Source organism: Drosophila gunungcola (assembly GCF_025200985.1).
Source record: "Drosophila gunungcola strain Sukarami chromosome 2R unlocalized genomic scaffold, Dgunungcola_SK_2 000030F, whole genome shotgun sequence".
Taxonomy (NCBI): domain Eukaryota; kingdom Metazoa; phylum Arthropoda; class Insecta; order Diptera; family Drosophilidae; genus Drosophila; species Drosophila gunungcola.
In genome coordinates this window covers 961,046-987,594 of record NW_026453176.1, presented here as the reverse complement: position 1 = coordinate 987,594, position 26,549 = coordinate 961,046, and the positions used below count along the sequence as shown (strand labels likewise).

The window sequence follows — 26,549 nt, the reverse complement described above, 5'->3', positions numbered from 1 at the left end:
GTATACGTATATGTACACATGTGTATCCGGCAAAATCACACTGATTTTATGGCTTAGCGAGTTAAAAACATTTTCGGCATTTGTCAGTTGTTTTATTTATGACGACAAACGAGTGGCAGGCAGAAGGGCGCCTGTGTGATGGGTGATGGGTGCTGGGCGCCATTTAAAATAATAGATCTGGCTTTAATCAATTAAGGCAATTAAAAACATGACCGCTTACCCACACGAGTGCATTTAAGCGAATAGTGAGCCCGAGTCCTCTTATATGTATTTATCAAACAAAAGATGAGAGCAGGCACGGAAAAAAAAGGTCTGGTATTCTGTTTTTAAACTAAGAAATAATCAAAATGTTAAGATAATACAATTTACCTAAATATTTCGCTAATGCTTAGCTCAGCTAACATTTTACCTTAGAGTGAAAAAGCGGACATATGTTTTCTTCACTCTTACGTACTCTTGATAAAATATAGGTCTGGTCTGAATAGTTGTTTTTTTTAAATACGTACATGAAAAACAATAAATCAAAATAAATTTCTAAAATTTTTTAAGGCAATCCATAAAAAATTAACTTTTTACATTTTTGTAAAATTATAAGCTAGATCGGAAACGGTTCCTTTTACCTGTTACATACTTTTGGCTAAGGAACAAGGACCTAAGCGATAGGCTTACCATATATAATAGTTAGGAAAAATTAGAACAAAAATTTCATATTTTTTGTAAGGAAAATCAATGTTTTTCCCTCAGTGCAAGCCTGCTTCTTGAAATGCCTAGATTAGTTTGTGTTTATCATGAATATTTCATGATATATAAAAGCCTGAGTTAGCTGCTGATGCTTTTTTTTTTTTTTGGTTTCCACTTACGAAAAAAAAACTATAAATCCTAAGCGCGATTTGCCGGGAAAACTCGAGGCCGCAGACAGACGGAAGGCAGAATGTGTGACCAAACGGCAGGGTATTAACGGCCGGTGGGCGGGCTTATCACTCTTGGTGGTGGACACATTGCGGTGTTCCCCGTCTACACAAATGTCAAATAATCCGTGCTTGCATTCGGTACTAGCTGTTTTTCCTGTTTCCGTTGCACTTTGCGGCTCCGCCACGCCGCCAGGAGATTACAAATTTTGCACTTATGCTCGGCAAACCCCGTCCATATCCCTTTCTATATACGTCTGTGGGTATATGTATATGTGGGGCGCGGCTTAGACAGACTCTGCGGTCATCTGGGCACGTTAATGACGGCGACGTCTGTTTTGAAGGTCTTTTCTGGTAAGCCGCCTGTCCTGGCAACAGCTCTCAATTATTCACTGGCCGGACTTGCGGTGCGCCGTAGTGGATCTGTCCGCTTTTGTGCCATTTGCTCTTTGGTCATTTGAATGGAGCAGCCAGTCCGCTGAGCTATTTGAGGGCATTGTTTCAGGGTGCGGGATTGGCGAATTTATGAACTCCCATTCTACGCCGCAAATGGATCCGCTACTCTCCCTTGGCCTGTCATGGCCAGTTGCCTAAGCAGCAAACTTTTCGACATTGCTGAGCCAGCCACTCTGGCCACCCGAAACTGCCCCCGATTTCCACCGATTTTCCCCATTTCCCCGATTTTCCTGACCACCACAGTCTGTGCGCTTATCTCTTCGCATTCGATGTCGCAGCTCTGGCACGCACGCCAAAAAGCCCTGTGCCCAGTACCCAGTGCCCTGGCCACCGTCTCCCTGGGACCCCGTCAATTGTTTAAAGAGTGTCAAAGTCAAGTGCTCGCCAGTGGAGCAGCCATCGGGATGGGAGGTAGGATGAGTGGAGTGGTAGTGGTAGTGGTAGTGGTAGTGGTAGTGGTAGTGGTAGTGGTAGTGGTAGTGGTAGTGGTAGTGGTAGTGGTAGTGGTAGTGGTAGTGGTAGTGGTAGTGGTAGGTCCTACAAAGTGCTGGGAGGTGCTGGGGTGGTGGGATGGTTGGGGTGGTCTTATCGCTGGTGGCAACGTTGGCATAAAAGTTTCGCCCCGCCAAGTCGTAAAAGTGTCGCACTCAACTATATCCCCGAGATCGGGTTGCGGGCCATTTCATTTTTGCGCCGGCACTCGTTCTAAAGTTTTTCCTCCTGGCCAAAAGATAATACACCCTCGGTGTTGATGGGTGCTCTCTATTTTCTTTTCTTTTTGGGCTCTAGCTAAAGTTGGCACATTTTTTGTTTGTGCCAAAAAATCTATTGCCATATGGGCCTATACCCATGCCCTAACTTTGTTAACCACTCGCGAATGCTGTGCAGCAATTGTTTGATGCAACTGCTCTTTGGCCTCTTAAGTGGGTTAGGGAGTGCAAGGGCACGTAAAAAACTTTTTTATTCTTTAAGGTATTCAAAAAACAGATCTCGGCAAAGTAAATAGAAGATGTTTTAGTTTATGTTGAATGTTATTCAAAACCAGAGCAGATATAGCTTGTGCTAGTTGAATAGTTTATTTAAGAGAATTCTCAATCACTTTTAGATGAGCACATTTTTGAGGAATTAATTTCTTGATTTTGGTTAATTTCTTAGTAAGTATTAAATATGGTGGGCATATATAAAATAAAGAAATTTGTATATACCCAAAAAAGAAACTGAAAATATAGTTTTAATAAGTCTGTCTGTTTTTTCTAAAATTATTATGTTTTCTAGGTCTTTACATAGATTTTTTCTCTTTTATCTACAAGTTACTTAGAACCAACTACCATTATATGTGTCTTGTAGCTCTTAAAATGTTCTGAAAATCTTCTTAAACCAGATCTTTGAAAAACAAGTTAGGAGAACTCTACGTCTTTTAGGCCTCAGTGTATGGATGCTTAGCCCTTTCAGCTTGCGAGGCCAGGCGAAAGGCAATAAACAGTGGAGATGGCGCTATTCTGGATGTTCCGGCTCAGGCCCAGCTCATACGGGAATGATATATGTGGCACTGGGCATTGGGCACTAGTCATTGACTGTGGCTGTGGCGATGCAATGCGATGCGATGGTCACTGCCGCTCTCTAGTCCATGGCGGCTGTGTGGTCGATGACCGACCGGCAATGGAATGAGAATGAGAATGAGCAGACCGTCGGACCAACGGACCAACGGACCGACGGACCAACGGACCGACGGACGACCAGCAGTCGGCGACGGAGCTGAACCACTGGACCAGCTGCCAACCGCAGACTTTTGGCATAGTTTATCGGACAGCGACAACTACAGCGAAAGGCTTCTTAGGCGGCCTCCAGTGCGGTTGGGCTTTTGGTTTGCCGAAGAGTTAGGTCTGGGTTTGGATTTGGATTTGGCATGGTTGGGACCGAGATGAGATTTGGTGCTGGGCGGCGGGATGGATTTCCTTTCTGTGCGCCATGCGGCATTTTGACACAAAGGCACAAATGCACATTAAAAATGCATATCCGAAGGGCTGCAACAAAAACACAAGTCAAGTTTCGCCGGCGAAAACATTGAAATATGCAGAGAGATATCCCCCGACAGGGTCCTCCAACTCCCTCTCCCACTCCCACTCCCAAAAGCCGCCCCCTCCGCCGGCTGGCCAACGCACCAGTTTCTCTGACAACTTCAAAAAAAAAAAAAACAAAAAAATATGAGAAAAAAGCAAAATGGATGGAAAAATTGTGAGCACTCAAAACGGGAAAAGTAAAAATCCTTTTGGGCATTGTCAGTTATCGGCTTTTGACAGGGATAAGGGGATGGGGCTACCAAAACCACTCTCCGTACATTGTCATAAAAATGTTGTTCCTTCCAGGAGGGTTTTTGCTGTGTTTGTTTGCAACAGGACTGAAATATGAATTTTCTTTTGTGTGGAACGGGACTGCATTCATATCCCGGCACTCGCCATTTGTTCAACTGTGCCGCACTGGAAACGAAACGAAAGACAGAAATAATGGAGTCTGGCCCGGCCTGGGATTCTTAGGGAAATTTCTTATTTATGTCCTGCGGCTGTAGTTCATGCTACTCGCGCTTCCCGTTTGAAAATGTCAAAAAATAACTGGCCCACATTTTGTGCTTGCCCGATTAAGTCAGTTTAGTTTAGTTTCGGGGCGTGTCGCCCCCATTTCCGTTCGCTTAATGAATCAAAACTTTTCACTAAAAGAGAAAGAGATGTAAATCAACTCATAAGTCAAATGTTTACGCAAACAGTATGACAGCGCACATATAACAGCAGCAAATATAACTCGAAGTCGTCCTCATATGGTGCCAACACCCTGGCTAAACAAAAGGCATTTAGCATGGTTCCCTCACCAAAAACAAAAAGTAAAAAAGAAATAGAAATTCTTGATACTATCAAATAACACGTACACATTAATGCAACATGCATTTATAATATTATTTTAGGATACATGATTTGAAAATTCCTTCAATCCATTTCCAAATAATTTTGAAAAGTCGAAAGCAACGTAAAAAACAAAAAAAAAAAATAAAATAAAATAACTCTTTGCTTGGTATTGGCAGAGTTAAGATTTTAACAAATTAATATAAATAAAAAAAACCTTTCAAAAGTGCACCTTAACCTTTTTTTAATTGCTGAGGCTAAAAGGAACATAGCCTTTGATTCTAAATATTCGGTTTAACATCCGCTATCAACTGATCTTAATTCTATTTTATATGCAAAACCCTAGTTTTGGTTACTAAAAGACTGAAGAATAATCAATTTTTCGGAATGCACTTTTCAATGCCAAGTTATGAAAAACGAACTATGTGTTTGCATAAATTGTGTGACTATTATTCAGACTTTTTTGAGCGCTTCGACCGCCGTATTGAGTTCACGATGTAGCTCTATTTTTTTGTTGCCCGGTACAACGGAAATAATTTGGTTAGCCAGCAACCAAGCTGCATGTTGCATGTCGACTAGCTGCACGTAATAGCGATTCGGAGCTGGCACATTGCGTATACGCCGTGTGCGCGCCACGTCTCAAATTTGCCAGTCAGAATGCGATGGGATTGTTAAGGAAAGCCAGCCGGAGAAAATGGTAACAATAGGACTGATGGCGTCAGGATTTTTATTTTAAAGTTGGCACCACCAGAGAGTGGTGAAAAATAATTTCGATTTAATAGACAGCCCTCAGCCAACATGTTCTACACTTGTCGACACGTGCTGCCCGAGCTCCGACCTCCGACCTCCGACCTCCGACCTACGAACAGCGACCTGCGACCCCCGGCGTCCGTGAGCCGAGAAAGCAATCTGATTTCCGGAGGATTGTGCATTCAGCTAAGAAAACGATGCACATTTGTCTTGCCGGCTGTCCGGGTCTCTTGTTCGTTCAATAAACAGCAGCTCTCTTGGCTGCTGCCGGCTTGCCCAGGATGCATCATTATTTTCTGTCATCATTATACTCCAGCCGGCGACTTCTTGCCTCGACTGCCGTATCCTGGCCATGGCCACGCTTGGCATTGGTTGGCTTGCGGAAATTACAAGAAGTGATCGGGCTGGAGTGGAATAGAGTGGAGTGGAGTGGAGTGGAGTGGGTCCTGCGTATGCAGGAAATTGTTTAGTGAGCTTCATAAAGTGAGGCTGCATGCCGAGGACCTAGGTCCTTGGTGGACAGGAGCAGCGGATGCTGCACAACGCGCTCGCTTCCGTATCCGGTGGTGTCGCGGAAGTGGTGTCGGCTGCAACATGGCAGTCGCTGCAATTGTCTGCTCGGAATACCAACCCCTTGCCGAAACAACCTTAATCAAAGCCGTACTCCAAGAAAGAGCCTCAGCAAATCAGCCAAAATAATAGTCATAATAATAATAATAATAAATAATAAATAACAATAATAATAACCTTTTTTGCGGCGCTGATGCACAAAGAACCAGGCAACCAGGGACGCGTTGACCAGGAGAAAGCCAAATGCCGCCAGGGAGATGCCAATTATGACCAGATTCGGTGTGTTGCTGGAGTCCTCGGTTAACTCGGCTGGCATCAGTTCAAGTCCTTCACAGAGCGAGCCATGGAACCATGGAAAACGTACAAAAACACAAGAAAACATGGTTGCAGAAATAAAACAATAAATAAATGCGAAATGAAATGAGAAATTGTAATAAAAAAGAATAATATCATGAGGAATAAAAATATAAATTGGCGCAGAGCAAAGCAATGAACGCGCTGTTGTCCCAGTTTTCAGTTGGGTCCGAATCCGAATCCGAAGCGCTCTTTCGATTCGGATTCGGATTCGGACCCCGCCAGGCATTCCATTCCGGCTATAGAGACGAGGGGTCAAGGGTCGAATTCGGTTGGCATGGCGAGCACACGCAGCGAAATCAAATAAAGAGACCAACTTGCGACCGGCGAGTGACGCAAATCACGTAGAGGCTGCGAAGCGGAGCCGGAACATGTGATGGCAAATGAAATTAGCGACGCCATCGCCATTCCACAACGATTCCCATCGCGATTCCCATTCCCATTCCCATTCTCAATCCCACTGCCATTTCCATTTCCATTGCCATCCGCAATTGCTGACCACCGGGCACGTGCGCTGACAACGCCCACAAATTAAAAGAAAATAACTGAGGCGACGGCGGGCCGAGCCGAGGGAATTAGAAATTCAAATGCCCACGGATTCCAGCTATGGAGCTCTGCAGCTCCAACTATTGCTTCCCATTGAACCCCATCTTGGTCATAGGCAACCAGTCCAGCACACTGAGATCAGAGTCTACGCATTTTAGTTCAAATGTTTAAACTTAATGAGTTAAATCAGCTAAGTTTGAGCCAAAATGAAGAGCATTTCAAGACTTTTAGTATTGTTAAGCCACAAAATATTAAAAAATTTTAATATACAAACTAAAAATAAAATGAAACAAGATTCCAATTATATATACTACATGTAACGTTTCAAAACTGATCAAATAATTGTCTTAAACATGCTTATTTTATAAGTTGATAATTGTTTAATTTTCATAAGTAGATTTTTGAAGTGTCCCCTGGCTTAATTCAATTCAAACCCACCTGAAACTCCTCTAAAGCCCTTCTTGATTTCTAAATTCTCACCTGTAGTGCCCCTGAAAACGCTTTTTGTTATATATGTATACTAATTTTAAAAAAAGCGATTGCATTTTAAGTCCTTGACTGAAACATATTGTGTGGCTTTAATATGCTAAGGACATAAATTGGCTGAAGTATTGAAAAAATATTTTGTTAGATTAGGTAGGTATGGGATTTCTTGGGAAATAAAGACTGGTTCTTGGGTATTTTTCCCTGTGTGGCAGCAGCAGCAACCGCCGGATTTACGGCGGATCCCCTCACCTCGCTTCAGACGCTTCTCGTTCCGTTTGTGCAGACAGCAGCCGATGACAAACACGTTGAGCAGGACAACGACTATGCCGGCGCCCACGCCCACCAGGAGCATGCCCGAAGTGCCGCCCAGCGGCGTCTGGCTGGTGGTCGGCGGTCCGCCTCCCAGCGACGAGGCCGGATGCGAGGGGGGCGGGGCTTCTGCTGGACGCGGACGGAAGGCCATTTGCGGTGGTGCATCGTCGGTGTCGTCGGTGTCATTGACATTGTTGATGGCAGTAATGCAGTTCCAATTAAGAGCAGCAAGGGTCGGGACGAGATCATTGAGTGAGACAACAAATCGGAGCCTGACGGCATTATATGCCCATGCCCCCATGGCCATGTCTGTTTATGGGCCATTTCTTACGCTTCATAATCTGTTTGAATCGCAAGTGGTGGTGCCAGATGCAGTTGAAAGGGACTCTTTAAAATTACCATTTTAAGGCGTTCTAACAATTTAATGAATATTGTTTCTGGTCCAGGACAGATTTATAGAAACTTCCTTCTGAGAAAATGAATAATGTATACTGATATCTGGCTTTTTAATCCAATATTTAATAGTTTTACTTTAAATTAAGTGTAATATTATATTTCCAAATACTTTATAGCACATATTAATTAGCATTATTTAATATTCTAATATTTCAATTAATGTGAAAAATTTAAATTAAATATTTCAGACATTAATATTATTATTTTCGTTTTTAAATAGCAAACGAAATTATTTAAGGAGATTATAAAATACTTCGACTTCCTACCCTTATTTCATTAGCGTACAAAAACTTGTCAAGCTTAAAATGACATATTAGCCATTCGAATTGCAACCACAACAAATATAATTTTAAATTGCCAACAACACGTAATTTATTTATCAACATATTTTAATTGGGGATAAAATATGTTTTTGATTTTTTTTTTGTCTTGCCAATATATAGACTCTTTGAAAGTTTTAATTAATATTTATATTTTTAGCCACAATTTTCTTTGTTAATCTAGTGGAATTAATTTTAGTTTTTAATTCGTAAAGTTTTAGTCAGGCCTAAGCTAATGTGGTTTGCTGAATAAATACACCAAAGCTAATTTGAATTCTCGGATTTATTTGAATCTTTGTATGCACGACATGGGACCTTGACCAAGTTCAGTGTCTGGTCCAATTTTAGTTCATCAATTATTTCGGTTGACTCATTCCATGCGTGCTTCTAATTGGGTCGATAGTTGCTTATCATACTGGCTGGCTAATTAATTCCACAAATCTGCCGAATCGCTGCCTGACAACTGGTCCGGCACCACCAAGCTCCCTCTTAGTTACCGATGCCCGATGCCCGTGCTCCGATTCTTCCGCCGAGCCATGAAAGGCCATAAAAGCCAAATGGCGGACTGGAATAAATCAATGTCGGCATCGCTGGTCGAGTGCGGCACTCGCGCCCAATTTGCAATTTGCATGCCGTTCTCAGGGGCGCACGGACTTACCTTTGGTCTCGGCCCGTGCCAAATCGGGCAGGTAGGAGCTCTGGCCCAGCTCGTTCCGGGACATCACCGAGAACAGATAGAGCGTGTTCATGCGCAGCCCGCCGATGGTCAGCTTGTGGCTATTGGGCAGCCCATCGATGTATTTGTACTGCTCGCGGTCGGCCATCCTGCAAATGAGAGGCCAGAGTGCAATTTCATTAGTGCCAGGACCCTTGACAGTTGCACGCAGAAAAATTATGCAAAATCTTCAGTTGTAAGAAGAGGTTAAAGTAAGTTTTAAACTGAAAATAGCATACGTTTTCTTTGGGGAAACACTATTTTTAGCTTATCGTAAAGAGGAAAAATATTTTATAAAAGCTATTAGCTGGAAAAGCTATCTCAGTTTATGACCTAAATTTAGAAATGGGTTTTTAATAGGAAAATGTCAAAGTCACCTGAAATTCTTTCCTTACCATCAAAACATAAAAATTCTCAACTTAGGCCTTTTGTTATAGAAAAAAAGGCAAATTCATATCCTTTAGATTGAAAAACTAAACACTTATTCAATGTGATTTCAAAACCTAGCTAAAATTGCTTTTTTGCTCGATGTGTATATGTAACAAGTCGCAATATCACTCACCTATAGCGCACTCGATAGGAGGCCTTGAGGCCACCATCGAAGCCCGGAGTCCAGGCCACCGTGACGGTGTCGTGGGTGGTGTTCAGGATATTCAGGCTGATGGGTGGGTCCGGCGGCGAGGTGATTTCCAGACGCACCGTCTCCACCGCCTCGCCAAGATCGTTCCGGGCCACGCATTCATAGGCGCCGTAATCCGCCGGCGCCACTTTGTCCACGATGAGGGAGGACTCGTAGGTCAGGGAGTCTATCTTGCGCTCCTCCACCTCGTACTTGTACGTGCGATTGATGGGCAGGTCCTTCTTGTCCTGCCGCCAGATGAACTGCGGCTTGGGCGCACCCTGTGCCCGGCAAGGCAGTCGACCCCGCTCCCCTGTCCCGCTGGCAGCTCGCAAAAGCGTCGGAGCCTTGGCAATCTCAGGAGCAACTGGAGCAGGTATGTAATGAGGTGTTGAGAAGGGGTTATTACAGAGATGAAAAATATATACAACAAATAAATTCCAAGAACAGTATTATAACATAAATAAAAAGCTTGTTTTTACTGCTATAAAAATTCGGATAAAATATTTAAATTGTGTTCTAAAGACCGGATTTTAATGTTGAAAAATAAGAGAACTTTGACATCATATTCCAAATTTATTTATTATTCTGTGGTGCATTGGCAGTTTATTATGGCAAAAACATAAAGTTTATTTAATGTGACCTATGGGATTTACGGTGTTATTAGCTACACAGCGGAACCTGGGATAATGGAAAACAAGTTTGCATGGGACTTTTACCCAGGATCACCGACACATTATAAAAAATTTGCAATTTCGTGAAATTTTCTGAGACTTTGCTTTACTCATTACTGTTCAGACTACTACTACTGTTCAGACTACTTACACTTGACAATTAGCAGGATGTCGCGGTTGGTTGGATTGGCCACTCGATTGTCGGCCACGCACCGAAAGTTACCCACATCCTCGCGCTGGGCATCCTTGATGTGCAGGTAGGAGGTGCCATTGGCGAAGGTGGTCGAGGTCTTCACGGTCATGTCGTAGCCCAACCGCTCCCACTTCACATGCTCCTCGGTCAGCGGCTTGCCCTCCACGCTGCACGAGAGCATTGCGTCCTCGCCGGGATTGACGACAATGTTCTCCGACACCGACTTGATGGTGGTTCCATCTGCAGGGCGAGACCACAATTAGTCCGTTTGGGGAAATCGCACAGAGTGGCGTACTCACATTCCACCATCAGGGTGATGTTCAGGCTGGCCTTGCCCTGCGAGTTGGAGGCGCTGCAGGAGTAGATCCCCGAGTCATCGCGGTGCAGGCGGGTGAAATTCAGACTGCCACCATCGGCGAAGATGCGATGGCCGCCGTCCTGCGGAATGGTGACCCCATCCCTGGTCCACTTATACTCCACTGGGGTGGGATTGGCCTTGGTTTGTAGCGATACCTGCACCGACTCACCCTCCGCACCCACCACCGTCGACGAGGGTGGCGGCACGAACTTGGGTCGATCTGGAGGTAAAAGGTAGAAGTATGGTTGGCTGATGTCACAGAAATCCCTTTGGATTGACCTTTTTGTGTCATTGTTATACGTCTAACAAGATCAAAGGTTTACTAAATCTCAACAAGAAGCTTCAATTTCAGTTTAAATATTTCTTATAAAACACTGTAGTACTCTTCTATCATTCAGAGGCACTCAATTTAAACTCCTGTTAGTATATGTAGTCTTTTTTTTTTTAATTCTACTGAAGAAATTTAATTAAATTTTAAATATTTCCTATAATATATAATATAATTTTAAGACACTTCATTAAAACTGGAATAGTTTTATAAATGGTGGCGAAATATCATGATTTCGGCATATTTAACTCCTCTTTTTTCAATACTCTTTCTTAGATTGATTGTAAAACTAATCTATATGCTCGATTATGTCAACTTTCCGGAAATTGCAACTTTGAAAGAATTTCATACAGTTCCATTCAACCAGTTGCAACTGGCGGACTTCTGTGACATCACTTATAGATTCGACTGGCGATTGCAGATCCCGTCTATTTGAGCAATTAGTTGGGTCGTACTTACAAAGGACATCCAGGCTGACCGCCTCGTGGACGCTCCGCTGGAGAGCTTCGTTGGCGCTCTGGCAGGTGTAGACCTGGCCGTTCATTTCCTGTGTGATGTTTACCCTGAATTCCAGCGTGGAGACCGTGCCGCCCCAGAGACCCGGCTTGGACGTGTTATTAATGCCTGTGGGTTGGGTTCGTAGGATGCAGGGGGTATCGGGATTTCGGCGTTCCGGTGGGCGGACAGGATCCGGATTGGGCAGGGCGTTGGCAATGGGAATAAGAATGGGAATGGGAATGGGAATGGGAATGGGAATGGGAGCAGAACAGAGCGGAGCAGAGAAGAAATGGGCGTAATTTTAGTGACTGGCAAGGCAAGCGAACCGGATGTTGTCGTGGAAACGCCTCGCACCAACAAAATGCACTGACGGCGCCGGCAAGTCCATAGCGAATGGCAAATGGAGAATGGCAAATGGCGAATTGCGATGGGCAAGCTTCCAATTGCCAAATCGCTTGGCCAGGCCAAGCCATACGGTACGGTACGGTTCGCATACGTATACGAATACGTACCTTCGATGGGGATGCCGTCCTTCCACCAGGACAGCTTTGCTGGCGGATTGCTGGAGCTGGAGTCGCAGATGATGGCTGCCTCCATGCCAGGTCGCAGCTCTTCCGGTTCAATGCGTATTTTGACCGTCTCCGGGGCAACTGAAAGAGCACACACACCAGTGGATAATAAGAAAGGATTCAGGAGCCGGTGGATCTCCCAGCCCAAGGATTTAAAACGCAAGTACTACACTCGACGAACAATTTTAAACTTAAACTTTAAGGGGCCTTGATCGTTGAAACTATTATTTTTTTTCTTTTTAGACAAATATTACAGTTTGGGGTTGCTTTAAAACCTCAATAAATAAATACATTTTTTAAATTTTGTGTATGTTTTATACAACTATGGAAACAAACCCATAAATATGGTTAAGTTAAATTAATTTAATAATTTAATTCTTTACAAATGGTCCTTAGTAAGGACTCCTTACATGTTGCCTATGAATTTTGGGACTATTTTTAAGCATTTCCTATTAAAATATATGAAGAATTTATGAAAAATCTTTCTGTGACTTTTTGGTAAATAAAATGGCACTTATTGGCTGAGATGGGAAATATATAACTGAATTCAGAACAGTTGAGAATTGTTTAAGAAATTCTCATCCTATTAAAAATATGTGAACTTATTCCTGTAGTCTATGTTGAAATGTTAGTTTATAATGTACTACGATGAATTGAATATGTTGTAACAGCTAACAATAAATTAAAAGTTTAAAATTAGGATATTATTTAAGAAATACACAACACATGACCTATCCAAAAAGTGTATTAAAAACTTTGTCAAACTAAATATAATTCTATAGCATGGTGTAATTATCTGAGGGTTTCTTTTAATTCGCGTTTACTGACTATGCATATATTCTAAGTATACTCACAGTGGACACTGAGTGTGGTGGACTGGAAGAGCGGAATTTCGGTGGCGCTGTTGGAGGCCTCGCATCGGTACTGGGCCTGGTTGTCGGACACGTTGGCCAGAACGGTGATTTCGGCCGACACCGATTTGTCCGCGGCCCGTATGACCGAGTTTATCTGCAGAGGGGAATGAATACTTATTTTTTTGTTGGCTTGAGAACATCTCCAAACAGCACACAGCTGCCGGATGCATTTTAATTTTGCTGATAAAACGTCGCCTAATCTGAGCGAGCGAGCCAGGTGGAAAGCAAGCAAGCAAGCTAGCAAACACGGCACCCAGATGAGTCCCCCGTGGGCCAGAGATGAAAACTCTGACACCGCAACAAATGGGAAACGGTAAAACAGGAAGCCGCACCTGAAACTGCTGGTGCACCTGCCACCCAACACCCACTACCCGCCACCCATCATTTACCCTTCCCCGCCGCAGTATAAAAGTGTGGGCTGATGAGCTGCGGTTGTGGGTGACTTGGGTTTTTTTTTGCACCGTATTTACCACCTTTTGTTCAAAGTTCTAACGATAGTTTTGCACTCGATTATTGGTAGGTGGAAGGTGTGAAAACCGAAATCGTTCCGGCATCAAAAGCGAACGGCTGCAGTGGCTCATTAGCACTTTAAGCCCATAAAGCGGAAGCGGAAATGGTCAACAAAAGCGCCATTATTGTTTTGCGGATGTTTGCTGCCTGCCGTTGATAGTATGCTGCCTCTCACTCGCTCTCTGTTTGCTGTATGTGTGTGTGTGTGCGATGTGTGTGTGTGGGTTTTCTGCGGAAAATGCAAACAAAGGGCGGCCCAAAAAAAGGGAAATTTCTGCACTCACCCGTTTGTCGTTTTTGTACCATGTTAGCGTTGCCAACGGATTGCCGCCTGATGAAACGCAAAGCAGTTTTTGCACCGAGCCAGCTGGGATAATTTGTCCCTCCATATAGCCAGAAATTAATGGCGGCGCGGGCGGATCTGTGGGGGAAAACAGTCGGGATAAGAAAAACGGTTCGAGGGATGCAACCAAAAAAAAAAAAAAGAAAAGACAAACAAAAGAGCGCCAAGCATAAGGGGAAATGGGCCAACGAATTGTGGCACCAAAAACTTAGCCACGAGCCAGCAAATTATGGCCTACAACAGCAACACAAAAAGGACCAGCCAGGACTAGGACCCACCGCTGAGTCCTCGTCCTCCGTGAGCGCGGCTGCCAAGAGCGGCCGAACAATAAAAATTAAAATTATTTAATTTGCCGCGCATAAAGTAAAATATCCGCAGGGCGTCCGCATCCTCAAGGCATGACCATGCACATACCATCGCTTCGTCCTTGATTGGTCGGTGGGTGGTGGATGGGATGGCTCATTACCTTGGGGGTCTGTTAGTCATTTTCAGTGCTCATGGTATGGGTAATAAATGTAAATCTCTGGCCGCCTCCCCCGCTGCTTTCTGCTTTCTGCTCTCCGCTCGCTCTGTGATGTTGGTCAGAAAAATTAATTAGCGCTGCAGGAGGGCGCTCACAAAGGACATCCTCCACAGGACCGGAGGGGGAGGGGTGTCCATGAGTGCCCTGGCTGGATAAACCGAAACTAGAAATCGCAATTATTAATAAGCCCCGCCGACCAAGCAACCCCACTCAACCTGTTATCGAGTCATTTTGCCTGTCAGTCTTTTCATCTTTCCTAGAAATCCTGGTAACCTCATCGCCCATTCCCTGCTATTTTTTCCTGCGTGTTTTTGTCACTGCCTCCGCTTATAATTGAGGCAAATGAAGAGTGACACCGAACATCGGATAATGGAGTTTGAGACACTTGCAGTTGTCGCTTGGCGGAGAAGTGTCATTCTGTGGCGGCAAAAGGCGGTGGTGTAGAGGTCCTGGATGCGTACATCCAATCGGACCTTTATTGGGCACAATAAAGTGTGGGCTAGGAAAACTTTGCACACCGTGCTCAAAAAAATAAATTGTATATGGATTTAACTGAGATTGATATTTAAAATTGTAGAATTGTAATTTTAATAGCCAATATTGTGACTAGTGCGTAAATATTTAAAAAACAAGATCGTTGATAGGTATTTTTTATAGTTTTAAGGTGCAATATGTTAATATAAAGAAACCAAATAATTTTAAGATTATTTCAAATTTGTAAATATACATAAAGTGCAGAAAATCTAATATGGATATCGTGACACATATTCCTATATAGACTATTAAGTTTGTTATGTTATTTTTTTAAATAGAATTTCCTTAAGTGTAGGCTTTAATACCTAGCCATATATTATTATTTTTTCTTATATAAAGTTTGACATTGATTTGGATCAAGTAGAAGCGATTTCTCACACACAATTTATACGGAACAACCTCGAAACTATAGCAATCCGCAGCTGGTGAACTGCAGACCCCGGCTGAGCTTTCCGTTCTTGGTGCCGTAGCTCTGGATGCACTCGCATATCTTGCTGCCCTTCACAATGCGGCCGAATCCCACCCGGGATCCATTGACCACGGTGAGCGGCTTGAACGAGATGGCGAAGGACAGGTGGTCGCCGAATCCTTTGACATGAGCCTTGCTGAAGGACAGTACGTAGCTGGAGGCTCCGTGGTCAATCACCTTGGCGTCGTACTCCAGTGGCTGGTGGAGCAGCGAATCCGGCGTCAGCAGTAAATCCGTTTCCAGCCAGAGGTTTGGAAAGAGTCGTTTGACCAGGAACTTGGAGTGCTGGTTGCACATGCAGGACTTGATCAGCTGCAGGACCACCAGGGGGGCTGCCTCTGTGTACAGCTGGACCACAATCCTGCCCAGCGGTCGGGCATCCTTCAGATATATCTCAAAGTAGATGCGCGGACGGAAGAGGCGCCGCAGTTCGTCATCCGATTGGGGGAGCGGGATGTTGAAGGCCTCGTACTTGGCCATTGCCTGGGGCGGCAGTTCCAGCGGTGCTGCCGAAGCCGTGCTCCTGCCCACCGGCATCCGCTTTTCCAAGAGGCCCGAGTCCACCTCGCTGTTCACCTCCAGGATGCGTCGGCCAAGGTCCCGATTGTCGCGCTCCAGCTGCTCCAGATTGAGCAGGGCGTTGGGAATGGTGGACACGGCGTGGACAACCTCGTAGCGGAACGGATTGATGGCCCCGTGAGTGCGCATGGTGCGCGAGATCTCCACCAGCAGCTGGATGTTGGCCTTGGTCCGCTTCATGAACACCTGCGCCTCGTCGCGCAGATTGTTCACGCCGGTGGTGCGAGCCGCCTGGAAACTGGGCGCCTCCGCGTCCACCTTGCTGATCGCCTCCTTGACCCGTTCGCGGTGCTGGCGCCACATCTTCAAGCGGTTCACCATCGAGGGACCGCCCATGATCTTTGTGGGCTTGGCTTTGGCCTTGGCCGCCTTCCTGCGCTCCTTCACCTCCAGCTGGGCCGTCAGGCGCTCCTCCTCCGTGAGGCGCGCCAACTCGCAGGCCGACGGGGACACACAGATCGGAAACTCAGTCATGGCGAAGGTCGGAAAAACCAGTATCAAGATATAAAACTAACTCCTGAACCGAGAAATTTTCACTGGAAGCTATCATCCAAAATGTTACGTGGCTTAAAACTGAAATAACCGGCAAAGCCAGTCTGTCTTTACAAAACTAAAAACTTTTTGAAATTTTGATATCAGGCACATATATCTGGAAATAAGATTTCTTATAATCTAATCTTAAAAACTCTTTTGCAAAAGTCGGAAGAACTAATAGTAAGAAATATAACTAACAGCCAATCCGAGAAGTTTTTGCTGGAAACTGTCAACTGAAAAGTTTCGTGACTTTTCAAAGGCTTTGAACAACCTCTTGGTAATTTAAAATAAGGTATCTTTTATTTGGCTATATAGATTACTTATACTAAACTTGAAGCTTATATTATAAACTCTTACTTGGAAAAGTCGCAAAACAGGCGGAATTTTTTAATTTTCAAGTAAGGCATCCATTTGCAGTATCCTTTTTATCTACGTGACTTGTAATACTCTTATTCCACCTGAGGCAGAAAGTAGGTTCGAGTTTTTTTTAAAAAACATCTTAACATATTATATTAAAACTAAAACTAGTCAAAAGGTAAAATGTTTTTACTGTGGCAGAGATATTAAAAGAAATACGTCATTAAGTAACTAATATAAAATACACTTGTTAATGATACAAAGAAAAATTAGTACAAATTTTATTTTAATTTCTTAACTATGAAATCCATTTCCCCTGCTTGGCAAATCAATGTAAAGAAAGATATGTGGGACTGGTTTTGGAAATACTTACACAGGACATTGATCGTGTGGGTGGAGACGACGTTCTCGGTCAGCTGCATGTTGAGTCCGTGACAGATGACGACCAGTGAGCGCTTGTTGGGCTCCACGGTGGCGGTGATGTTCGAGGTGGTCGTCCAACCGCCTGCGATGACAGACAGAGATGGAAATGGATTAGGCGGGGGACTGTGACTATGACACGCCGGCAGTGGCAACTTACCCTCGGGACTGACAATCGTCTTTGAGGTGGCGTTGCGCACCTGGCGCCCACCCACCATCCACTTGATCTCGGCTGGCGGATTGGATGGCGCGGTGGTGCATGTCAGCGGCACAATATCGCCGACGCGCGCCTCGGTGGGTCCCATTACGGTGACGTGGGTGGGTGCAACTGGGGATGGAGAATGGGTGTGGGTTTGGGTTTGAGTTCGGGTTTGATTCCAGTTACCGGGAGTCGCATAATGAAGGAGGCATAAATATGTAATAGGTCTGTGGCGAGCTCACTTGCGGCATGCTCCTGGCAGGCACACACAAGAGTATCGCCTATCCTAGCTTCCGGCCTGAAACCGAACCCCCTTGTTTCCCGTGTTCCCATCTAATAGCCTTGGGGAGGAATGTCGGCTCCTGATGCCGCCTCCATGCAAATGATGACTGAGTGACTGACAGTCCGTCCGTCTGCGGGGCTATTACCTAATGCCATCGAAGCGGAGTGGCAGTAGCAGCTGCAGCTGCCGCTGCCTTGATGGATAAGTGCATACATTACGCATACGCAGCGTTGTCTTCGGCTAGGGCATCGAGTGTGAGTGTGGGTACGGGTATGGGTATGGGTTTGGCGCGCAGGGAATACAAAACTTTCGACTCGATATGTTTCGCATATAAATAAACATTATGAATTCTTAACTTCTCGCATCTTTCGTCGGTCCGTCTTAGCCATACATCTTCATTCCGGGCACACGCCCAGGCACACTCACTGGCACACCCAGTGGCACACTCACAGGCACACTCACTGGCACACCCAGTGGCACACTCGTGAGGGGCAAAAGAATGCTGATGCTGAATGTATTCCTGCTACGTCTTCAGTTTTGTTGTTCCACATTCGTTATACATAAATAATGCGTGTGCTAAGAGCCCGGGCCGCCAGCTGAGGCCACATCTGCTATCTATCCGCTACACAGGACGAAACTGTCCGCTATAAAGGGAATCAAGGTTGTCTTAATATACCCAAAAAGTGGGAATATCTGTGGCATATCAATATATTATTTCCAAATCAGAAGGGATCGAAGAGGGGGCTTTGGAGGTTTGAACAAATTCCTACTGATAGTGTAGAACATTAGGCCCTGAGCTATTTAGACTTATCTAAAATATTTTAATCATAATATTACACGAATCGTAAAGGTCAAAAAATGTATTTTTAAGATTAATAATATAAATATATATAATAAGTATATAATTATTGTAATTTTTGTTAGGTTTCAAACCCCATTATTGTTAAATATCTGACACAGCAAAACAAAATACATTGTTTTTCCCCAGTGCAGTGTTAGTGAGCGACTGTTCGTGTATTCGTTTGTGCTGGCCACTCAATGTGGCATACTTATTGGGGCAAGATGGTGCCGAGTGGGCAGAAGGCCTGACCTGTAAGGCGCTTTGATTGGTATGCGCATAAACTGAAAGCTGCCAGCTAAACGAGTCTTTGCCCTACTGGAGGGCGGAGTAACCCTAACCCGCCACGCACTTAAAGCCTGCTTCAGGTAAAAGATGCCAATTTCAGCGGACTGCCGAGTACTTGAAATTTAAATATCGCGCATACGCCGCGCTTAACGGCCGCCTCATCCATTTGCATGTGAGGCACATAAGTGTAAGTGTAAGTAAGTGAGAGGCGGCGGTGGGTTGGGGGCATGGCATGCAAATTTTAGCTGGTCTCCTTCGTCCGTCCAAGTGTCGCTAACGACTTTGGCACCGCGTCGTTCCGCCCGTCGGCTTTGTGTGCCTGATTGCAATTGTTGTAACTCTAACAAGCTGCAACGTCTGAGCCAAGGGGCTAAGCGGACGGGGAGCGGGAATCTGCGCTATTTGGCACTTGAAAAGAATTTGCATTGCTTGATTTGACAAAGCCAAGTGGGACGCAGACTGGAGAGGCTTTCATAGTGCAAACTTAAGCTTAATTGCAAAAGAAAGCATCAGCCAGGCGAGCGAGTTGCCAGGCTTATTTCAGGGGTACCCCGTACCCCAACCTCCAGTCCTCCCAACCTCCCATCCTCCCATCCTGCAACTTCTCTATGTGTGTGTGAGTCGGTTGCCAAGTGCTGCCGGCTCTGTGGAATTTGGAAGATGTCGCAGCCAGGCCAGGCTGTTGACACAATACAGTCCCCACATCAGCGAGTGCTTGCTCTTAACTAACCGATCCCCTTGGCCGCCATCCCGCAGCCTGCAGCCCGCATCCTGGCCCGTAATCTAGACACCCATTGAACCTGATACGCTGCTCAGCCCGGGCTGCATATATATAGATATGAACAACACACAATTAGGCGGCGCAAATTGGAGGCAGAACCTCGATGGTTCCATTGGAACTCCACTTACACAGCACAGCCAGCTCCACTTCCGCCTTCAGCGGATTCTGCGACATCACGTTGCTCGCCTCGCAGCGAAATCGCGCCCTGTTGTCCCCAGCCTCGGCGGTAAAGGTGTAGATGTTCTCGGACAATCGACCGGAGGTCCTGTAAATATAACATTTATCCACAATTAAATAACAATAATAACAAGCTGGTCTTATATGCCATAGATTTGGTTTTATATTCCAAAGTAATGTTGGTTTGCTATAAAATTCAAATAATTAAGCAAATGTTATTAAAAAGTTAATGTAATTTAAAATAGCTTTCATAACAATAATCCTATGTTGTATTTACTAATAAAACATGTCTTTAAAGTAATTTTTCATGGGCTTAAATTAAATGCTTTTTTGTCCTAGTTTGGTAACGCCTATAAAAATAAATAGTTCTCTAAAAATATTAACCTATATCATATAATTTGATTTTAACTGCATATAAATAACAAATGTTATTGATTGCGTGACTAGTTTTGGAAACGTTTGTCCCGATCAAGACAGTTGTTTAAATAATAAAACATAATTTCACATAAATTTATTCAGGGGCTTGGATCAAATTTGGTTTAATGCATATTTGTCAATGGACTTTGAAAAGCTAAACAAATTAAAAACACTAAAATCGAATTACTTTAAATATAAACCGTAATTGGGCTTTTGATGAATGGTTTTCAAAAATTCAGTTTTTTAAGTACATGTGTATTTGTGATTAAAGATTCTTCAGTATATTGCTGATGTTTCTTACCTGTATGCCATGCGTATCTGGGAGCCGTTCTTGTACCAGATGAGCTGGGCAGGAGGATTGCCACCTCGACTCCGGCACATGAGCTCCACGGTCTGTCCACGCCGTAGAGTTTCACCCGGCGAATAGCCCTCGATATATGGCGGTCCCGGCGGATCTGTGGGATTAGAGAGGAGTGCGGGGGAGGCCCCGTTTTGAATAAAAACTCCACTGAATGCCGGCAGTTAGCTGTGTTTACAGTTCGCATATTTAATTGCAACTGCTGTCCGCAAATAAATTCAATTTACACTAAAGTATAGTGCGGGAAGCACATATGTGTATATATACATATATTCAGCTGAAATTCGTACAGTTTTTAATTGAAGTGTTTGCATGCAAATCGTTTATGCGGTCATATGCATTATTTTCCGATTTCGCCTTTTTTTTTGACCCCCGATCCGGGGTGTCGGTAATTTCAGTTGTTGTGGGCGTCGCACTGGGCGATTAATAATGGTGTAAACCACCGCAAAGCAGTGGAAAAAGCATCGACAGAGCGTGTTAAATACATTTGAAAATTATCAGCCGGTGAAATATAATTGGTAGCAACTAGAAAAAGGGCGAAACCAGCCAGCTATCGATATTCCATGGGGGGAACTGGGGCAAAAACATTAACTCTTATCCGGCTGCTGTGTGCCAGTAATATGTTTTCTTTATCACAACTTGACAAGCGGTCAACTGGATTGAATCAACAGCAGCAATCAGGTGAGCCATAAAAGCTGCCAAGTCCACGCACACTATGTATGCGTATATACACACACACGTGATGTGCCCACACACTTTCCCCGTAGGCATGCAACGCAAAATTAAATTAAAATCACTTGAAATATTGTACGACCGGCTGCGAGATGAGGCAGTGAGGATGCAATAATAGCGCCATAATTAAGCCCTCACAGGAAGGGAAAATGAAAGGGGATATATTCCGGTCGCGTTCCCTGCGCAGATAGCGTAACTCGATTTTTCGCCATTTTCGTTTTATTTTTTTTTTTTTTTGTTGCCAATTACATCGCGACGAGCACTGGAAATGGCCAACGAACTGTGGCAGTTGGGGCCACCATTTGCCAGCTGCCTATGCATAAATAACAAACATAATTAATTTGAATGTGCGTGCAGGTGGAGCAGTAGCCATAGCAATGGCTCCCGGCAAATGCAGGTGCCTGGAGGCAACCATTGGCTCCATCGGCTCCATCGGCACCACTGCCGACGGCAACAATCAATAAGAGGACTTTTGGCATTCGTAATGGCTCTGGCTCGTGCTCCCGTGCAGCATCGCAGTTCGCAATTCGCGTCCACATTGGCAGTGGCAGCTGCACAGCACATTAGAATTTAAAAACTAATTAATACGCGCCCGAATCGCGCAATTAGCGGCCGTGATGGCAAATGGCATCCGCATCGGGCATCCACCGCGATGGAGTGGGGCACAAAAAATTCATTGCTTGCACTGGCAAAAAATTATGGCTCATTTTTCTTCAATTTGTTTTTAGCAAACTCCCCAAATGGATAATTTGGTCAGCTTTAAATTCAAAACTTCATGTTGTTTATCTAAAATACGCATACAAATGACTGAAGACAAAATAAAAATAAAACGCTTATCCAGATTTATAAGACTGACATGACTTGTAGTTTTTTAGAGAATTAGAGAATTTAAAAATAAAATTAAACTAAAAACTGATATTGGGAATATTTTTGGAATATTTTGCAAGGTTTATCATTTCCATTGTCAATTTGACAACTTTTTTAAAGGAGAGAAATAGAAAACCAGTACAAAATATATGTTACTTTACACAAATACCTTTGAAAATGTAAAAAAAATGTTTACAAATTTTTGAAAATATGGAATCAACTGATTCACAATGGGCTTTAAATGATGATTGTTTTCAGTGCGTGAAATGTAGCAGCCTGTCCCTCTTTGGGGACTCCACCCACATACACAAACCCCCCAGCACGCACGTTCAATTGTATCGCAAATTGAGCCGGCTAATGAGGTCACCCACAAGACCCCTGATTCTCGGGGTCTTTTTTGGTCCACCTCAACAGGTGGCGGGGGAAGAGGGAATGGCTAGAGGCTGAGAAGCTACTCACACAACACGGACAGTTGAACGGTGGCCCGCATGGGCATGTCCGGGGACAAGGCCTTGTGCTTCGCCTGGCACGTGTACTCCGTGTAGTCGTCGTCGGGTCCCGGCTTCAGTTTAAGGCTCGAGGTGGTTGTGAACCGCTTGGACGTCGACTCCTCCACGATGTCCTCGCGTTTTTCTACAAGAACAGCAATCATATTCGTCAAATAACAAGTGTTTGCATAAATTTATCGATGTGTATATGACGATTGACTTTGATTCTAAGAAGATTTATCAACTAACTATCTAGTAATAGCAGTGGAGTTGTATTTGATTTGGTTTACATTTTTGTGAACTTGTTTTTCTGAAGATTTTAAAACGACTTAATGAGGTGTCTAAAAGTATGCAACAAATAAAAGTCGTCTTTCAAAAATAATTACACAAACTTTTAAACTCAAAATATATGATTGCATACTTTTAGACACCTTTTTAAGATGTTTTTGACATCCAAATGTTATTTGTTACACATCTTTAACTTGAAAGCTAGTCATTCATTATAAAAATGGAATAAGAAATTCGTCTGTATTGACAAAAAATAATACAAATATTTTATTTTGAAACACCCCCCAAGCAATTAATATTTACTGCATTTGACAAGCGTTAAAGTTTAATGCCTTGAGATACGAGTATTTCTCAACTCCCATCAATTCCACACCAGCAGTGGAACATTGTGACATCATTTTCAGTTATAAATTTTGAACGAGCCTCATCGGCGCCAAAAAGTGAGGCCTAAAAAATATGCACCACCCGCCCAACTATCGTGGTGAAGCAGCACCATCATTTTGCTGAGGGGTAATCACCAAGATGGCCGTCTGCCCACATTAACCGCCATTTACGCGTCCCCACTACACACACACACACCACACACACACACGCCCCTGACAGCTTGCAAATGATACAAGCGCCAGACCGAAACTGGCCATTCTCGTAAACCCCGGACCGAGGGATCTATGGTTTGGGGTCCGGAGGCGACCAGAGAGTCCCTGCCGCAACATATTGCGTCATAAACATAATTCATCATGCAGCTTCCTTCCGCTGTCCACATTTCCTTGCGGATTTTCCTACATTTTAACGCCGCTTTGCGTATTTTCTTCTCTCTTCCTGGCCTGTGTTGTTTTCCTTTTTTTTTTTTTTTTGGTTTTTATATGTTTACCCGAAAAATTTCCATCATCATCGTCGCCGTCGCCGTGCGTTTCACATTTTAAGCATTTTTAACGCGCCAGTTGTGCTAAAATGATTTCGTTACTGGCCAAATGGCAGGAAAGGAGCGGAAAATCCGCCACGCGAAAAGGGGCAACAGTCGAACACCCTTGTCCACCCACATGTTCGGTCGGTCGGTCGGTTGGTCGGTCGGTCGGTTGTAGGGGCCATAATCATTATGAAAATTAAAAGTCGTGAAGGCGGCTAAGCGCCTCCCCCCTTTCCGCTTAGTCCATTTGCCCATTTCCCCATTGACATTTGCATTTTTCCATATTTTCCAGCAGCTCTGTTTTCCAATTTGCTGACTGCCCAGCAGCGGCTAAGTGACAAGGCACAAACACAGGATCCTGGATCCAGGATTCAGGACACTGGACTCTGGACAGGACAGGACAGCGAACCACACAGCAGATAAGGGCTGAACATCGACAGTCGGCGCTTTGTTGGAGTATAAAATTATTATTTAAGCACCGTCATCAGGCCGAAAGTCGACGTCCATTTCCCTGTCGCCCCCGCATCCTGCCGCCCCCTCTTCCATCATATCACATGTGCGATGGCCAAACGGTTGACAGGCGTCACTTTGCCCATCTCCATCTGCACGGCCCTCGTGGTTCCCCACCTTCAGCGGGCCCCAGCTCATCCCGGCTAAAAAGGGCCTGGCCAAAACCCATTTACACTTTTTGTATTCTGCATAATGCCTTCCCAGAGAAAATGTATATTGTTATGTTCGCATAACCTATGTTGTTTTAGGCAGTTTAATATAGCTTGGATATCGCAGCGCAGTGTTGGCATATAAAAAGGATGAGTTATAAAATATTATTACTATTTTTTATTACATTTACTAAGTATGGTTCATTCATACTTAAGTTTTTCTGGGTTCTTACATTTTTTTATTCTTCGAGGGTTTTTTTAAGCCTAAATTTGTATATTTTAAAATTTAATTACTACTTTTTAGTTCAAAGTCTGCTAGGCAAATCAGTTCAATATTAGTTGTTATTCTCCATAACCTTGATAACAAAATCTTCGGTTACCTAACTATTTTTTAAATTGTATATCATATTTTTGACTTTTTATAAATCGATAATTGGTCAAAGAAAAATAGTGTTTTAATTAAATGTGTAATGTATACAGTCCAATCGATTGATTATTTTAGTTATATTTATAAAAAAAAAATATGTTATAGATTTAATTATATTAAAATATGTGCTCCAGAGATCGAAATCAAATCAAGCGTTTGTGTAATTGTTGTAAAAATATTTACAATTATTTATTGTTTGTTTGTTGCTCTGTTAAGTCAGAGCTTAAAGTGTAAGTTTTTTCTAAGAAGTAAAATTTCACTTCAGTGACAGGTGCGTGATAACAGCCATCTTGGCCGCGGTTGATGGCACATGGATGAACATTAAATGTAATGACTAAGTTGGAGGCATCAACTGCAACTGGTACTAACCTGGTTTGTACTCCACATTGCCGCGATACCAGACGATTTGAGCCGCCGGCTTAGCATTGGCCACGATGCACTTGAGCTGCAGGTCCTGGTTCTCGCGTACCTCCACCTTGGAATTGTGGCTGTAACCTTTGATCTCGATCGAGGCTGGCGGAGCTGGAAGAGAAGCATTTTGCAACGATTAGGGGCTGGCTCACAAAGGAAGTTCGCGGGGCGGTGGGTGATGGGTGTTAGGTGGTAGATGGTAGATGGTGGGCTAAGGCCGAAACAAAAGCTAATGGCTGCCAGAGAAGCTTTGCTCATTATGGGCCACAATGGCATTACAGGACGTTTTGTGGGCGTCGTGGGCGTGGCACTACCTAATGCATTGTGTGTATGCTACGACAGACGACATTGTTGTTAGAGGCCCAGGTTGAATGGCCGCCGATGCAGAAACAGAAACAGCAGTTGGAATCGAAATGGGGAATGGGGAACAGGAAGGGCGAGGGGGAGGGGAAACCCAGGCAAGAATGCACCAAGAACGCAGCATTTCGTCCTTGTTAACCACCCACTTCACCGGCCCCATCTACTAAAGCACTCAAAAAATATTATCAACTCTTCTATAAATTTTGATGAATTATTAAAATGTCTTATTTTTATTCATGATATCAATTTTTTCTATTTTATTTATTTTTAAATATTAAAGTTCCATATTTTTTTTTAACATTTTGAGTTGCTGATAATTTATGAATTTAAGGGCCGAAAGGAGGAAAAGATTCTTCACTGCAATCTATTAGAGATAGTCAACAAGTCAATTGTTCGGAAAGACAATGTCGCCTTAAAGGTTGTAAAGTAGCCAAACCTTTCGTTGTTATTTTGGAATTTTGACTATTGCCTTTCGTTAAAAAATTACTTTCAGATAAATTCTTAAATATTATTAAGAAAGAACATTGTTCCACAACAGCATTTTAACTCATTGTCCAAACGTATCGCTTACATACAAATTGTAATCCTTATAGTTTATAAAAAGTATTTGCTTCGAGCTTAATCGCACCCAACAGAAAGTATCTATACATACATAGTAGATAATGGACCAAATATTGTTTAAGTTTGAACCAACTAAAAGGTTATGAATGTTTTTTCAAACTGAAATATGTGAAATAAATAAAAACACAGTTATTAAGTTAAATAAGAGCATTCAATTTGAAAAGCTCTAATTTATTTTGCTCCGTGTAGGCAGTTTCTTCGTTAATGTGCTCAAATATGAGTTTCAATATTTGCGCTCAAGAGGACGTATATGAGGTAA

The 26,549-nt window shown here is 43.6% G+C and overlaps 2 protein-coding genes across 8 annotated transcripts in view; both read right to left on the bottom strand.

The window, feature by feature from the left end:
* Positions 1-26,549, bottom strand: part of LOC128256772 (nephrin) — a 63,647-nt gene that overhangs the window by 14,913 nt on the left and 22,185 nt on the right. Inside the window, exons 3-18 of one of the 7 annotated variants that reach the window (XM_052987382.1) lie at positions 25,268-25,420; positions 22,589-22,762; positions 20,474-20,627; positions 19,707-19,843; positions 17,350-17,517; positions 17,143-17,274; positions 13,715-13,851; positions 12,861-13,014; positions 11,950-12,087; positions 11,399-11,563; positions 10,553-10,831; positions 10,212-10,493; positions 9,330-9,753; positions 8,711-8,877; positions 7,214-7,402; positions 5,756-5,905 (exon numbers count right to left, since the gene is read on the bottom strand). In XM_052987382.1, the coding sequence (XP_052843342.1) occupies positions 5,756-5,905; positions 7,214-7,402; positions 8,711-8,877; positions 9,330-9,753; positions 10,212-10,493; positions 10,553-10,831; positions 11,399-11,563; positions 11,950-12,087; positions 12,861-13,014; positions 13,715-13,851; positions 17,143-17,274; positions 17,350-17,517; positions 19,707-19,843; positions 20,474-20,627; positions 22,589-22,762; positions 25,268-25,420 (3,003 nt within the window). Of the gene's footprint in view, positions 1-5,755; positions 5,906-7,213; positions 7,406-8,710; positions 8,878-9,329; positions 9,754-10,211; positions 10,494-10,552; positions 10,832-11,398; positions 11,564-11,949; positions 12,088-12,860; positions 13,015-13,714; positions 13,852-17,142; positions 17,275-17,349; positions 17,518-19,706; positions 19,844-20,473; positions 20,628-22,588; positions 22,763-25,267; positions 25,421-26,549 lie in introns of those variants that run through there. The other 6 variants (XR_008267812.1, XM_052987377.1, XM_052987378.1 and 3 more) reach the window with 6 other exon arrangements.
* Positions 15,111-16,494, bottom strand: LOC128256774 (uncharacterized). Its single transcript, XM_052987383.1, has one exon. It carries the CDS (start codon positions 16,350-16,352, stop codon positions 15,237-15,239), a length of 1,116 nt encoding a protein of 371 aa, XP_052843343.1. The 5' UTR covers positions 16,353-16,494; the 3' UTR covers positions 15,111-15,236.